This window comes from Sciurus carolinensis, chromosome 14 (assembly GCF_902686445.1).
Source record: "Sciurus carolinensis chromosome 14, mSciCar1.2, whole genome shotgun sequence".
Lineage (NCBI taxonomy): Eukaryota > Metazoa > Chordata > Mammalia > Rodentia > Sciuridae > Sciurus > Sciurus carolinensis.
In genome coordinates this window covers 75,548,469-75,562,511 of record NC_062226.1, presented here as the reverse complement: position 1 = coordinate 75,562,511, position 14,043 = coordinate 75,548,469, and the positions used below count along the sequence as shown (strand labels likewise).

At 37.1% G+C, this 14,043-nt stretch overlaps 1 protein-coding gene across 6 annotated transcripts in view; it reads left to right on the top strand.

Moving 5' to 3' along the window:
- Trpm6 (transient receptor potential cation channel subfamily M member 6) overlaps positions 1–14,043 on the top strand; it is a 150,298-nt gene that overhangs the window by 118,656 nt on the left and 17,599 nt on the right. For 5 of the 6 annotated variants that reach the window (XR_007105008.1, XR_007105006.1, XR_007105007.1 and 2 more), the window contains exons 28-33: positions 2,701–2,821; positions 5,912–6,003; positions 7,530–7,588; positions 9,208–9,233; positions 10,874–10,924; positions 12,400–12,465. Coding sequence is in view for 3 of the 6 variants with exons in the window: in XM_047525123.1 (XP_047381079.1) it covers positions 2,701–2,821; positions 5,912–6,003; positions 7,530–7,588; positions 9,208–9,233; positions 10,874–10,924; positions 12,400–12,465 (415 nt within the window). In the remaining 3 variants the exon portion in view is untranslated. The remainder of the gene's footprint in view (positions 1–2,700; positions 2,822–5,911; positions 6,004–7,529; positions 7,589–9,207; positions 9,234–10,873; positions 10,925–12,399; positions 12,466–14,043) is intronic. The other variant, XM_047525125.1, reaches the window with a different exon arrangement.

Sequence of the window (14,043 nt, the reverse complement as noted above, 5' to 3'; positions counted from 1 at the left end):
CGTACAACCATCTTTGTGGAAAAGTTTTTAGCTAAAAATTCTTTTTTATTCCTTTCTGTTTGTGATACTGGGGATGAAACCGCCGAGTGCTTTACCCCTGAGCAACATCTCCAACCCTTTTTATTTTCATTTTGAGAGACAAGGACCTTACCAAGTTGTTGAGGGTCCCACAAAATTGCTGAGGCTGGTGTCTAACTTGCAATCCTCTGTCTTAGCTATAACTTGCAATCCTCCTGCCTGAGCTACCTGAGTTGCTGGGATTTCAGGTGTGAATGAACACCACCCCTAGATTAACTACAGATTCAATTTCTGTAGTAGGTATCGGTCTATTCATACTCTCAAAGTCTGCTTGAGTGAGTTTTTCTTTGTGCATTTCAAGGAGTTTGTCCATTTCCTTTAAGTCATTAATTGGCATAATGTTGTTTATTACATTCTCTTACTGCTCTTCTATAGCCTGTGGGCCTGCTGTGACATTGCTTCTTTCATTCCTAACATTTAAAATAAGTTTTCTCCCTTTGTTTCATATCAACCTGACTGCTTTTTCTGTTTTATTGATCTTCCTGAAATAATAATAAAAAAGCTCTTAGTTTTATTGATTTTTCTCTGATTTCTATTCCACTGATTTCTCTCTTTAGTACTCCCTTTGCTCCATTTACTTTGAGTTTAACTTGCTCTTCTCTTTCTAGGATTTAAGGTAGAAACTTTCATCACTGATTGGGACATTCTTCTTTTCTAATATAGGCATTCAATGCTATAAAATTCTATCTAAGTAGCGATTTAGCTCTATCTTACAAATTCTGATATATTGTTTTCATTTTTTTATTCAGTGAATCTGAATTACCAATTCCATAAGCATTTGTCTTGAACGGTCTCAGTATCTTACTTCATTTTTCTATTTTACACTTATTTTTTTCAGATAATAATCCATGTTCTAATACAAAGCTGATCTCCCGTCCCTTCCGTTGCACTACAACCTAACTTGCCAGTCTGAAAGCTGCTCTGCCCGCCCTTACGTTGCAGGAATTTCCGGCCTACACTATAGCCATTTCCTGCTTCCCACGTTACATCCTAGCTTGTCAGTCTGAACATGCTAGCTAGCTATTGGTTCATCAGTCAACTTGCAAGTATTCTCCTCTGCTATTGGTTCCTTCTAGCCCAGGAGATTCCAATATCTGGGAGAAGCATCCACGCCATCTTTCTCTTTCCCTTCTTTCCAACCCCGGAGCGGATGGACACTCTAGTCACCCGCATAATAAAGTCTCTTGCGTGAGGTCCTGTGTCCATTGTGGATTTCTGGTTGCTATTGTTGGACTGCAACTCAGACCGGGCATGCGGAGTGCCAGCTCCATCGGATTTAAGAGCCAGAGTCACTGTGGGTCCTGAGCTGAGCTGCATTTTTCCTTACACATGTGCACTTGAAAAAACACCTCAGCCCCCTTTTCTGAATGAGGCGTAGAAGTAAAGGGATAGGTATTGAGATAGTTATGTAAGGCCACCTTTTAGGGCAGAGATTAGCTTGAGGAGAAAGATTACTTTTTCAGGGAAAATGCCTTGAGTTGCTGGTACCCTGCGAAATATGTATTTAAGTAGATTTATCTTTAAAATAGTTCAAATGGCCAGCATTCAATGAGGAATTGCAACTGAGCTCAAGTACACTAGCTTACATTAATTTATTGCTTTGTAGTTTACCATTGTACCCCATTTGTTCTTAACCCTAGGAAGTACACAGGACAGCCTTATTATTAGCTTTATTTATTTATTTATATATTTATTGTGGTACTGAGGGTTGAATCCAGGGGCACTTTACAAACTGAGCTTCATCCCTAGCCCTCTTTTATTTTTTATTTTGAGACAGGGTCTTGTTGAGTTGCCCAGGCTGCCCTCAAACTTGTGATCCTCCAGCCTCAACCTCCAGAATTGCTGGGATTACAGATGTGCATCTGGCACCTATTATCTTAATGATTGCAAGAGTGAGGCACAGAGACTTTAAATGATTTACCCAAATTCACATAGCTTCTGACAGGGCTAACTCAAGTTGTTTGGATCCTTATTCTAGGCCCCCACGCATTTGTTTTGTTGTTCTGTATCAACTGGTTGGCAAACTATCATCTCCTTCCAGCAGCATGAGCTTCCTTTGAGAACCTCTTAGAAATTCAAATTCTCCTTCTCCCAAAACCTATTGAATATAGATCTTGTGGGTAGGATCCAGTGATCTGAAGTTTAACCCACCCTGCCAGCTCTGGGTGATTCTGATGCAGACTCAAGTGAGAGAAAGCCTGCTTCACACCTTGTTCTTTTTTTGATACTGGGGATTAATGCAGAGGCATTTTATCACTGAATCACATCCCCAGCCATTTTTATGTTTTATTTTGAGACAAGGTCTTGCTAAGTTGCATAGGGCCTCGATAAATTGCTGAGGACTGGCTTTGAACTCAAGATCCTCCTGCCTCAGCCTCTGGAGTCACTGGGATTACAGGTGTGTGCCACTGTGCCTGGCACACACTTTGTTCTTAATCATGACTACAAAGAAAAATCTTATGAATGCTTATTTCTTGCCAGTCTGAGTTATGGGTTTTGTTAGAATGTCCCAGCCGACTTGAACGTGCAACCTCTTCTTTCTACCACGGTGCCTCTATTAATATGATTCAAAATGTTTTCAGATTAATAGCACTGTGTTCCAATAAGTGACTTTCTTTCCAGGTCATAACAGTCAATGCCTGCTGTCAAAGTGATCAAATGGATTCAGAACCAGGAGAAAATAACATCTCAGAAGAGGGGTGCAGCAAGAACTGGCTCACAGTGTCCAAGTTTAGCCAGATAAGTATGTACCAGTGTGTGGTCTTGGATCCCCAAAACCTTGACAGAGTTTTCTTGGAGTATGGTCTTTAGACTATTGGTGGTTTCTATTTTTAATTTAACTGCAGATATGGGAAAGAAGGTGGCAGCACTCTTGAAGAAAACAGCCCTTTTCTATTTTTAATTTTTGAAGGGGAAAATTTTTCATTTGTTTAAAGGAATAGTTATCAGAATCTGGAAAAGAAATATTAAGATTGGGGCCAGTACATGCCTATAATCCCAGTGGCTTGGGAGGCTGAGACAAGAGAATCTCAAATTCAAAGCCAGCCTCAGCAAGACCTTAAGCAACTTACAAGACCTTGTTTCATAATAAAAAATCCTGGGGATGTGGCTCAGTGGTGAAGTGCCCCTGGGTCCAATTCTTGGCACTAAAAAATATAAAATGAAAGATTTTGGTAGTTTCACATATTCAAAGAGTGTTTTCCTTGGAGAGTGTTCATTTAGTTGTATGTATGGGGTGGGAACTTTTTCTGCTTTTATAAATGCTCAAGGTTCACATGACCCTAATATGGATCCCTACTCAGTGGATTGGGTTGTTGTTGGTTTTTTACTATAACCCACATGGAGTACTTATTCTGTGAACAAGTTTTCCTTAGTCTTGATGATTGTAGTGTTTGTGGAGGAGGAAAGACATCCAGCTAGGAGCGAAAGCCAAGAGCCAGGCGTGGAATGTGAAGTCCGTCTGGATGGGAAGGGAGAGGGCAGATCGTGAACAGAAATGATCAGAGAGCAATGATCAGAATGTCGAACTTTGTTTTACTATTCTTAAAAAAGAAAGGACTATGTGATTGGGGGACCATAAGGAGATAAAATTATTTAAAATAATAAATGTAAGGGTACAAGTAGATATTATATTAAAAGGTTATGCTTTTATACTTCTTTATGAGTCTCGCTTATTCTTAGTTCAGTGGTTCTCAATCAAGTGGCGATTTTACCTGTCCTCACCCCTTCCCAAGGGACATTTGGCAAGGTCTGGAGACATATTGAGTGGCCAGGGCTAAAGCAGAGGGTCTTGGCACCTTGTGGTCCTGGCCAGGGAAGTTGCCAAACATCTTGCAATGTATGGACTAGCCCTCACTCTAAGGAACTGTTCAGCCCCGATGTTAAGGCCAAGACAGAGAATCCCCAATTTATATTTAAAAAATACTCAACTTTCTTTTGAACCACTGAGAATCAAGTGGACTCTAACTTGGAGAATTTAGAAATTAAATTATTCTAAACCCTCTCAATTTATAGATAAGACTCAAAAGCTTAATTGTTTTGCCTTCAGTTACAGTTTGCTACAGACCATACATTTAAAAAAATGAAATCCCACACCTGAGAACACGATTCTAGGACCAGTTATAAATTATCCATTTTATTTATAATTGCCATACATTTATATTACATATTATGTATTTTGTTTTTATAAATAGTATAACCCATGTTTAGGTTCTTATATATCATTTTTACTTAAGTTATTTAAACTCTTTTCAGTGAATTTCAAGCAAAGACTAAGATGCAGGTATCAGGAGGGTTCTGGGAAAGACTTTTATAAACTTAGATGGCCAGGTGGGGAGGCAAGGCCAGAGAAACAGGTGGATCCCTTGGCTCAGCTAATCTGCATGGCTGATGAGGTCCAGTGTCTTTCTAGAACTACATCTCACTTGAGAAGCTTCCTTTTTTAAAGAACATGTCTGAGTTAAAACTCAATTGAAAAGAGAATTAAAAAGTTTTAAAAAAAAGTTTGGGAGTTGGGAGATAGCCTATCAGGTAGTTTTCTTTAAACAAAAAAGCTCTGAGAAAATTAACTATGAAAAGGAAAAGTAGAGGGTATGAAAAAGGGTGGAATAAGACAGACTTCATTACCCTATGTACATGTATAATTACACAAATGGTATGAATCTACATCGTGCACAACCATAGAAATGAAAAATGTACCCCATTTGTGTACAAGGAATCAAAATGCAGTCTGTAAAAATAAAAAAATAAAATAAAAAAAGAAAAGGAAAAGTATCTTTTTAGTTTTTCCTGTAGGTATTTTATTTTAATTAATACTATGCTATTATTGAAATCAATTTTATCATGATTTTATGGTATTCCAATAGGCTATTGTGTTTTACACTTCCTGTATATATATGTAATTATATATATATATATATATATATATATATATAAAATACAGAACAAAATTAGAACAAAAAATACAACTATGGTCTTCTATACTTAGCATTCTTAATAAGTAGTATTCTCAGAATTGATTTCATCAAGAATTCATTAAATAATTATTATGAATTCTTTAAATAATTCTAATGCACCTAGTAGGTACCAGCTATAGAAATATAATGATTTTCATCATGCTTTTTAAGAAAAAGCTAAAAATTAAACCTTTTTGATAGCATTCCTATTTTTCTTCTATTGTTGCTTAGCCTACTTTGATGCTTGATTCAGTTAATCAGGAAGGATTCCTTGCAATTTATAACAAAAATTTCACATATTCTATTTGCTTATTATCTTTTATTGACAAATTTTGTTTTGTGGTACTAAGGACTGAAACCAGGGATGCTCCACCACTGAGCTAGATCCTCAGTCGTTGAGACAGGGTATCCTTAAGTTTCTGAGGCTGGTCTCAGACTTACTATCCTCCTGCCTCAGCCTCCAAATCACTGGAATTACAGGCATGTGCCATTGTGCTTGGCACATAAAACAGGCTGTAAGGTGTAGGAGAGGACAAATGTAAAACAAAACAAATCAAAAAACCAAATAATCAAAAACAATCTACTTAACGTTGTTTTGTAGAAGGACAGGTCATGGATCATTTAATTCTTGACTGTAACAGAGAAGTATAAGTTGTTAATAAATGTAAAGTTACTACAGAAGAATAGAAAGAGAATATGTAGTTTTCAATCACTGAGAAAAAAGGATGGAGGAAACTTGATAAAACTTGCTAAAACAGAAAACTACATTCAAATTTAAATGAATGTACTGTGTTCAGATTTTTCTATATGGGAACTGTGATTTGAATGTAACACATTTTCAAGTATTTTCTAATTTTTTTTCTTTTTTTAAAAACAAGGTCTAGAACCTTATATATATCAGAAAATGAAAACTAAAGGAATTGAGCAACGTGCTGTACAAGTCAGTGATTACCTAAAGCAGTCTCAAGAGGTAAAAATATTTCGATAGTTTTTATAAAAATCATCAGTGCAGGCCATACTTCACTGGACCATATTAATTTTACCTTTATACCATTTAATTGGCTTCTACTTTTTATTGGCACTGAATTTGAATCTTTGTTCGAAACTATGCTCGGGTGAATCCCTGTGTGATTTTTATTTTCCCCAACCCCTTTAGATTGTTCTTTCCTTGCTGTTCCTCTTTATGCAATTTACCTATCCACCTAGTTTTCTGGGAATGTTTAGCATGAAAGAAAGAATCCAGGAATTTGTAGGACTGTTTTCAGATATATGAAAGTTTTCATGTGGAGGAAAAATAGGACATTTTAATAGATTTTTAAGAGGTGGATCTAGAATCAGCATGAAGTTACTGGAAGACAGATTTCAGCCCAAGCTGAGAAGAAATTTTTAGCAATTGGAGCTTTCCAAGGATGGAATGGTTTATTTCTGGAAGTAGTAACTTCCTGCCTCATGTGGTGAGTCCAGCAGAGGCTGAAGGAACCTCTTTGCAGACATGGTGGAGGGGATCTCAAGTATTGCAGGGTGAAGTCCCTTTGGTGTTTCTCTGAAGCTAAGATTCTCCAATTCTATGGTCTGTTTTCCTTACCATCTACAGATCTATGCCTTGTTTTGGTGCCACCTGCCATGTGGGATGTGTGATTTAGTTAGAGTAATCCAAGAAACCTAATTTTGGTGTTAGTTTGAATATTTTCTGTTTGAACTTGGGAACTATGTAAACATTACCTGTATGTTCTGTAGGAATGGGATCTGTGAAAGGTTTTTCAAATAAATAGTACAACTGCATGAGGGCAATTGAGTCAGGAACCTGTGTTCACATCCTGACTCTACTATGTGTCAAAGCTATGTGTATCAGTTAACCTAAGAGTTTCATTAGTGGTATTACTAAAATGCTATCCTTATGATATTATTAATAGTGGTCAACAAAGATAATACCATGAATAACACTTGGAATATGCTGGGTTAAAGAAATATTAGTTTGATAAATAAGAGATAGAATGAGATAAATTAGAGGTTAATGTAATTTTTTTTTTTTTTTTCAGTACTGGAGATTGAACCCAGGGCCTTATACATGCTAGGCAAACATCCTACACCTGAGCTATAATCTCAGGCCTAATGTTATTTTAGATAATCATCATCACTTGGCACATCATCTGCAGATGCTAGGACACAAGTCAACTTGGGCCTTTGTTCCTTTTTCAAGTCATTGACTGATTTTTTACAGTCAGTCATATTTCTGTAGAAGTTTTCATATATTATGATTTCCCCTCCATGTCTCCATAGAAGTAATTCCATTGTGTTAAAGGCCATCTGCACATTGAGTTACTCTGATACATTTGCATCTTTCCAGCATGGGCTTAGTTTGTTTATTAAGAGAGAAATATTGAACTTAGAGGAAGGAGGAAGAACTGTCCTCCAAGGAGTGTGTTTTGCAAGCATGTTACTGGAAGCTAGGAATTGTGTTGGATGCACATGTAATGGCCTTTCTTTTCTGCTCAGGATCTGAACAAAAATTCTTTGTGGACTTCCAGGAGCATCAGCCTCACTCGGAGGCCCTTGTGAGTATTTCTAAATGTCTCTCCTTAAGTCTCTTTGGATTCTATTTTTTAACCTGATTGGGAACAAAGGATTTTTTTTACAACATTTTTCTTTTATTAGCAAGAATGAAAACAATTTATTCTCAAAGTGTTCTTATGTCTGGCACCAGCATCTCACCTGAGTCCCTTTTAAGAATACTGCAATGAAATACATACTCCTACAGCAAAATAAACATGTCTTTTCAGTGTCAAAAAATACTTGGAATAATGATTATGTATCTTTTCACATAGGTTAGATTGTAAATGTGCTTTGAAGAGTAGAAATAAACGTGTCTTGCCTAAAGAAAAAGACTGACGTCCTGATTATATTTATTGTTTGTTTTAAAAATTGTTCTTTATCCGCCCATGTTTTCCTTTTAGTTTATGCCGTTGACCTTTTTTATTTGGGTTCCCCCCCTTTTTTTTTAAGTAACATCCTAATTGTCAAAGCAGTAGTCTGCAAAGGATTGAGACTGGAAGGGAAAGAAGATGGGATGGAAAGTGTGTAGAAAATGCAAATGGGTATCCTCATGGAATTTTATTTATTCAGAAATAATATTCGAAAGCAGCCAAGAAAACATGATGCTATTTTATTTTTATTTGTATTTTTTTCAAGTGATGGAGCCTTGCTATGTTGCCCAGGTAGCCCTAAATTCCTGAGCCCTGAAATACAGGTGTATACCACTGTGCCAGACTGACAATTCCATTTTGTTTGTAGTGTTGTCTGGACTTTTCTAGTATTGATATCAAATTAAGTGTGCATATAGCCATAGGGGGCAGAATTCAAAACTATCTACAGAAGGGCCAGTTGCTGCCAAGCAGGTAGAAGGTGACTTTTGTTTGTAGTCAGTACTCTTGGAGATGACCTTTCTCTGGGGCTGCCCTTGTGCTCTCTGTGCAAGCCTGCCTCTAGACGTAAAGGACACATGACTCTCTTCTCCCAAAGGTTCAGTAGTTTGTGCTCATGCAGAGTAGTGGATTATTGCAGCATGAAATTAAACAATAATTGTAATTGTACTTTCCTCCCTAAGGACCTTAAATACTGGAGATATTCTTTGAATGCACTTATTCAGACTTGCCCATGGCCACTTGTGCATTTGAGCAGGGCAAGTAACAATTTAAAGAGAGCTAATTTCAGCCTGTGAACATTTAGGGGCCACGTGGGCTAATGAAACTGATTTGTAGACTTGTCCAGCGACATTCACAGACTCATTTGTAGGCATCTCCTTTGCATAGTTCAGGAACCCTTTAGTTTAATTGATTCAGAATAACACAAACACAGTTAAATCTTATATTTGTTGTGTGATCACACAGCTAATTAAAAAAACAACCTCTTTTCATTTAGCTTTAGGCATATACAGTGAATGACTTACATGCATATCTTTATGTTTATTTCTCAAGGGAAATAATTAGGGCAGATAAATTCCTGTATTGGTCAAAGTAGGGATCAGATATAACTGATATTTTCAAATATATGTCCATACATATATTTTATATTTACATATTCATACTTTTTTGCTTGTTTCACATATTTTTTCCTTTCTTTGATCATTAAAAAATTTAAAGCAGCATTATCTATATAATTTTTTTCCTCCAAACAGGTTGAGAAGTTCAAATGGAACTGACAGTAAGTTTACATATCTAAACATTTTATCTTTATTTGTGTCTTATTAATGGTCAGATTCATTGTCCTGCAGAGACTCTTATAGTTCTTTAATTAGTATTTATGATTTTTGTCTACTATACAAAATAGACCATTCAGTATAAATGTAGCAAGTTGAGTATCTTTCTCCAGCTAAGTCAGGACTGCTGTGTGATCTTTTTTTCAATTACCTCTTTTGACTGTGATTTTCCTATTTTCTCTATGAGTGTGGGGATAAACCCTGAGTTCATTTTGACTGATTGACAACTATGTCACTTTTCTGCATGTTGCTCAAGAGCAACCTATTCGGAAGATTGTATGTGAATGCCTTTTCCTGTGTGGTTTCAATAGCATTTTATGCCCCAAATGACTAAATAGCATTAAGTCATACAAGAGGCCTTATCTATTTGTTTCTTCTCTTGAGATAGGCTAGTACCTGGCATACAGTAGGTGCTTAATAAATGTGTTGAATAAACATGTATAAGGTCTCATAGCTTCTTAAGTGGTGAGATCCTGCTTGACTCAGCTTTATCACATTCAGATGCCCTTCAGATATTTAACACTGTCCATAAAGGTCCTCCCTCCAGGTAGAATTAGGGTGGGCCATAGACCTTGCTATACACCTCTGTTATATTACTCGGAAAACCATATTGCGATTCTAGTTATGTGACTTTTTCTCTAGTATGTTGCATGTACTTTTCTCTAGGGTAAGAACATTACCTTATTCACATCTCTCGGGCCTCGCATGACCCAGAGTGGGTGCTGAATATACGTATTTGATTATTAAAAGGAAGAGTCTTTTCTGCTGATCTTATTATTCTTTTTTTTTTTAACCATATACCCCCAAGGAAGTGATGCTTGCTCCTTTTCTTCTCCAGCAAGCAACAAGAAGTCAGCGAGATCTGTGAAACTGGGCTCATTATGCTACTTACTCTACTAGGTATAAAGCAGTTGCCACCATGAGACTAAAGTTTCTCCACTTTAATTTCAATTTTATGAAACGGCAAAACTGTTGCAAAGTCTTACTCTGGAGCCTTGTAATTTAGCCTGGAGCAGATAGAGGAGAATGAGTTAAACTTGGAGGGGTGTTCCCAGCACACAGTCCTTGAATCTCCAAGCGAATCCCTTGGTGCTGTTATCCACCCACTCCTTTGTTTCTGGTATATACCCCTTAATATGTTTTCATCATTTTGCTGTTATTTTAGGTCAGTGAAGTAGTCTGCTAATAACTTGGCATTAATAATGTCTTTCTGTGGATCCTGCGTCTTGGTAGGGAGCTCAGAGAATCATGCTTCTGGGACGTTGTGAAGTGTGATGGGCAGCTGAGTGCCTTTTGCAACCCTGAGGTGTAATTGGTTCAGAGGAAATACATCTTTGAGGCTAATATTACCTGTCTTTCTCCAATTCCCTATATAAATATGTTTGGAGATATTACATTGATGATTGGAAGCTGTCAGGGTACCATGTGCAATAATGTGGCTAAAGGATATTAGGCAAGCTTTTTCAAATCCGGAGAAGCCATTCTGATTAACCTGTTCAATAATAACTTTGAAGGCAATATATTCATAAGCATGTATTTATCTCCAGCCAAGTAATTAAAATGCCAATCTTCTCTATAATTTCAGAGATCTCAACCTCCTTAAAAAGCCCTCAAGAGCCTCACCATCATTATTCAGGTAGGATGTGTTTGTGCATAGACAGGTCAACCAAACTCAATGTCTATGACTTTGCACTTGGAAACAGAAACATCAGGGAATTCCATATTATTGGTATGGCTCCCAACTTGGAAAATTGCTCACTTTGATAGGGAACAAGATTTAAGTTTTTATCTGGGCATCGAATTGGAAAGGCAAGTTGTGAGAAATTAAGAGGATTTAGATTCAAAGTTTTTCTTGGCAAGTTCCAAACCGTGAAGGAACAAGATGTCCTGGAGGTCTACAGATTCCTTGCATGCTCCAAGGCAGCCCGGAGCCAGAGATCTTTGTGTTTTGTATTGGGAGAAAGACAGACCTGAAAGTAGTTCTTTGAGGGAGAGTTTTGTACCCTCCCTTAACCCTCAGTGAACATACCCACAGAATAAATGCCAACCTCACATACAAAGTTCAACAAAGATGCCTTACAAATATGTTATTAAACAAAGATGTCAAGGGTCTCAACTCTCTTGAGCAACCTCCCATCACAGTGCTTCAGCTGTCTTTCTTTCAAAGGGGGAATAACTGTACTTGCTTTTCTTGAGGAATAGTCTGCCAAAGGGCTGGTGGAGAACTAAGAGGAAAACACTTTGAAATGCAAAGCAATAGAACAACCAACTGGACTTGTGCCATTGAATGGTTTCTTGGAGGTCACTGCTCTCAGTCCTGGATGAGATAATACATGGGCCAGTCTTTTATACGATCTAAAGCTCAGTACGTGAGCAAGACCTTGTGCTAGAGTTACCATTGTTATTGTAATCAAGGTCATTTTTTAGAGTCCAGTAATAGACTGCCTCATCCTGAATTCTCCTCTGTAGTGAATAATGTGTTAGTGAATTCCTCATCCCAGGCTCTTATAACCAGGTCTCTCAGCTCAGCAGTCATCTATTATTTTGACTCTGGCTGTCAACTGAAGAAAGTCTCTGGTGAGGAACACTGTAACTCATACTGACTCAGATCTGCTAGGATATGGCTTTTCACAGGAAAATGCAGATCAGTTGCTTCTAATTAAAATTAGTCTTCACATCTCTCTGGGAAAAGGAATGAATTGCACAAAATCACCAGTAGGTGTCCCCACAGTCCACCAAGCATTGGATTTGCTTTGGAAAAGGAAAACCAGAGAATGAAGACCACAAATTAAAATGCTATTTAAAAGACAGTTCCACATATGTATGGGTTAGTGTGTGGTTTGCCTTCAGGAGAGTAGGGGACATAGCCCTTCCTCGAACCATGTCATATAATCTCAGTTAAAATGTTCCTAAGACTGGAATTATAACTGACATTTAAGATATAGTATATATTTAAGATGATGATTTATAATAATTTGGTAATGGAAATAATAAAGGGACTTTGAAATGAAATATTCTGGCATTATATGAATATATTGATATGGGGAGATTTTTTTGTAGATTTAATTCACCGATGCATACTTAAAATAGTAAAACTGTTTTTGTTTACAGCCATTGAAAGGAATAATTTAATGAGGCTGTCTCAGACCATACCGTTTACACCCATCCAACTGTTTGGTGAGTAGTATTTCTACCTCCTTGAGGTCACACCAGGGCACAGGCATAGAACATCTGAGTGAATCAAAGGACAAACCATGACATAGCATTTTACTTGAAAATTTTACTTTGACTATAATTATAGATTAAGAAGCATTTCCTAAAAGGGAAACTTGTTAACTGTTGTGGCCAACATTTAGGGTCAAAATCTGATACTATGGGACTAGACCTATAATGAGCAGCAGCTGGGAAGAAAGCAATACTGTTGCACCTGGCATTCATTGACTGAGGCTGGAAGCACACAGTAAAGAAAAGAATAAACCAACCACATATAATAAGCACAGACGAGAGCACGAAATGTCACTATGGTGAAAGGCGACAGGCATCTAAAGAGAGACACTTTATATGTTGTTTTTTTATTTGTTTGATGTTTTTAAATACACTGATCGATCTTACCTCAGACCGTAAATGTCATTTTTAAAAGCTGGAGTAGTAAAGAACAAGTTTGCTAGAGTTTCTCAGTCCAGAGGATAAAGCAGGAACCAGTTGATAATATAACAAGGTTCCCTGCACTGCCCTTGATCTCCATTCTCTTTACACTGTTCACATGGGACAGATAGACCAGGTTGGCTTCTGATTGTTCATGCAGATGCCTCCTTCCCCTTGGTTCCATTGCTGATTTTACAAATCAATAGCTCTGTTCTAAATCCTCTAGGGATTAGGACTCCAAAGAGATCTCTAGTGGCATCTGTCTGGGCACCAAGAATGAATTTTTGAAAACGAGTTACTAAGCATTCCCTAGATGTGTTTACTGGTAAGGAATTGGATATGAAAGTGAGGGAATGGATTCCTTTCTAGGTAAACCAGTGCAGTGCTCACAAGAAACAAAGAATAGAAAACAAAGTTACAAACATTTAAAGCAAAGATCTAAGAAGAAAAATGATACAACCTTATTGGAAAGTCTATCAGGATTCTGTTACATCTGTTATGAAGCATTAACACTGTGTTGAGGAGTCCAGGTTCAGTAAGAATTGCTCCCTGTTCAATAGCTGAAAAATGGAAACTGTGCAGCTGTTAAATACCATTTTATGTCTAAAATTCTTTGAGGTTGAATTTGTATCCAACTTCAACCATGTCAATGTTTAAAAAATTTTTTTTTTTTTGTAGATGGACACAATACCTTTATTTTATTAATTAATTAATTAATTAATTAATTTAATGTGGTGCTGAGGATCAAACCCAGGGTCTCATACATGCTAGGCAAGCTCTCTACCACTAAGCCCCAGCCCCGGCCCTCAATGTTTTTAATCTTGGCAACAACCCCAAACATTATTTTCATTCCCATTTTACTGATGAGAAAAATCAAGGCTTTAAATAACTTGTTTAAAAGCACTAAGGAAAGAGGAATAAGCTGTGGGTATGACCCTGGAACTATCTGACTCCAACTTCATTCTCAGTGATTTAATAACATCTCCAAGGGAGAAAACCAGAAGGGCCATCCCTTATTCTTCTTGTAAAAATCACATTATGTATATGATATATAATTAATATTTATGTGTGTGTATATATATGTATGTATATATATATATATATAGAGAG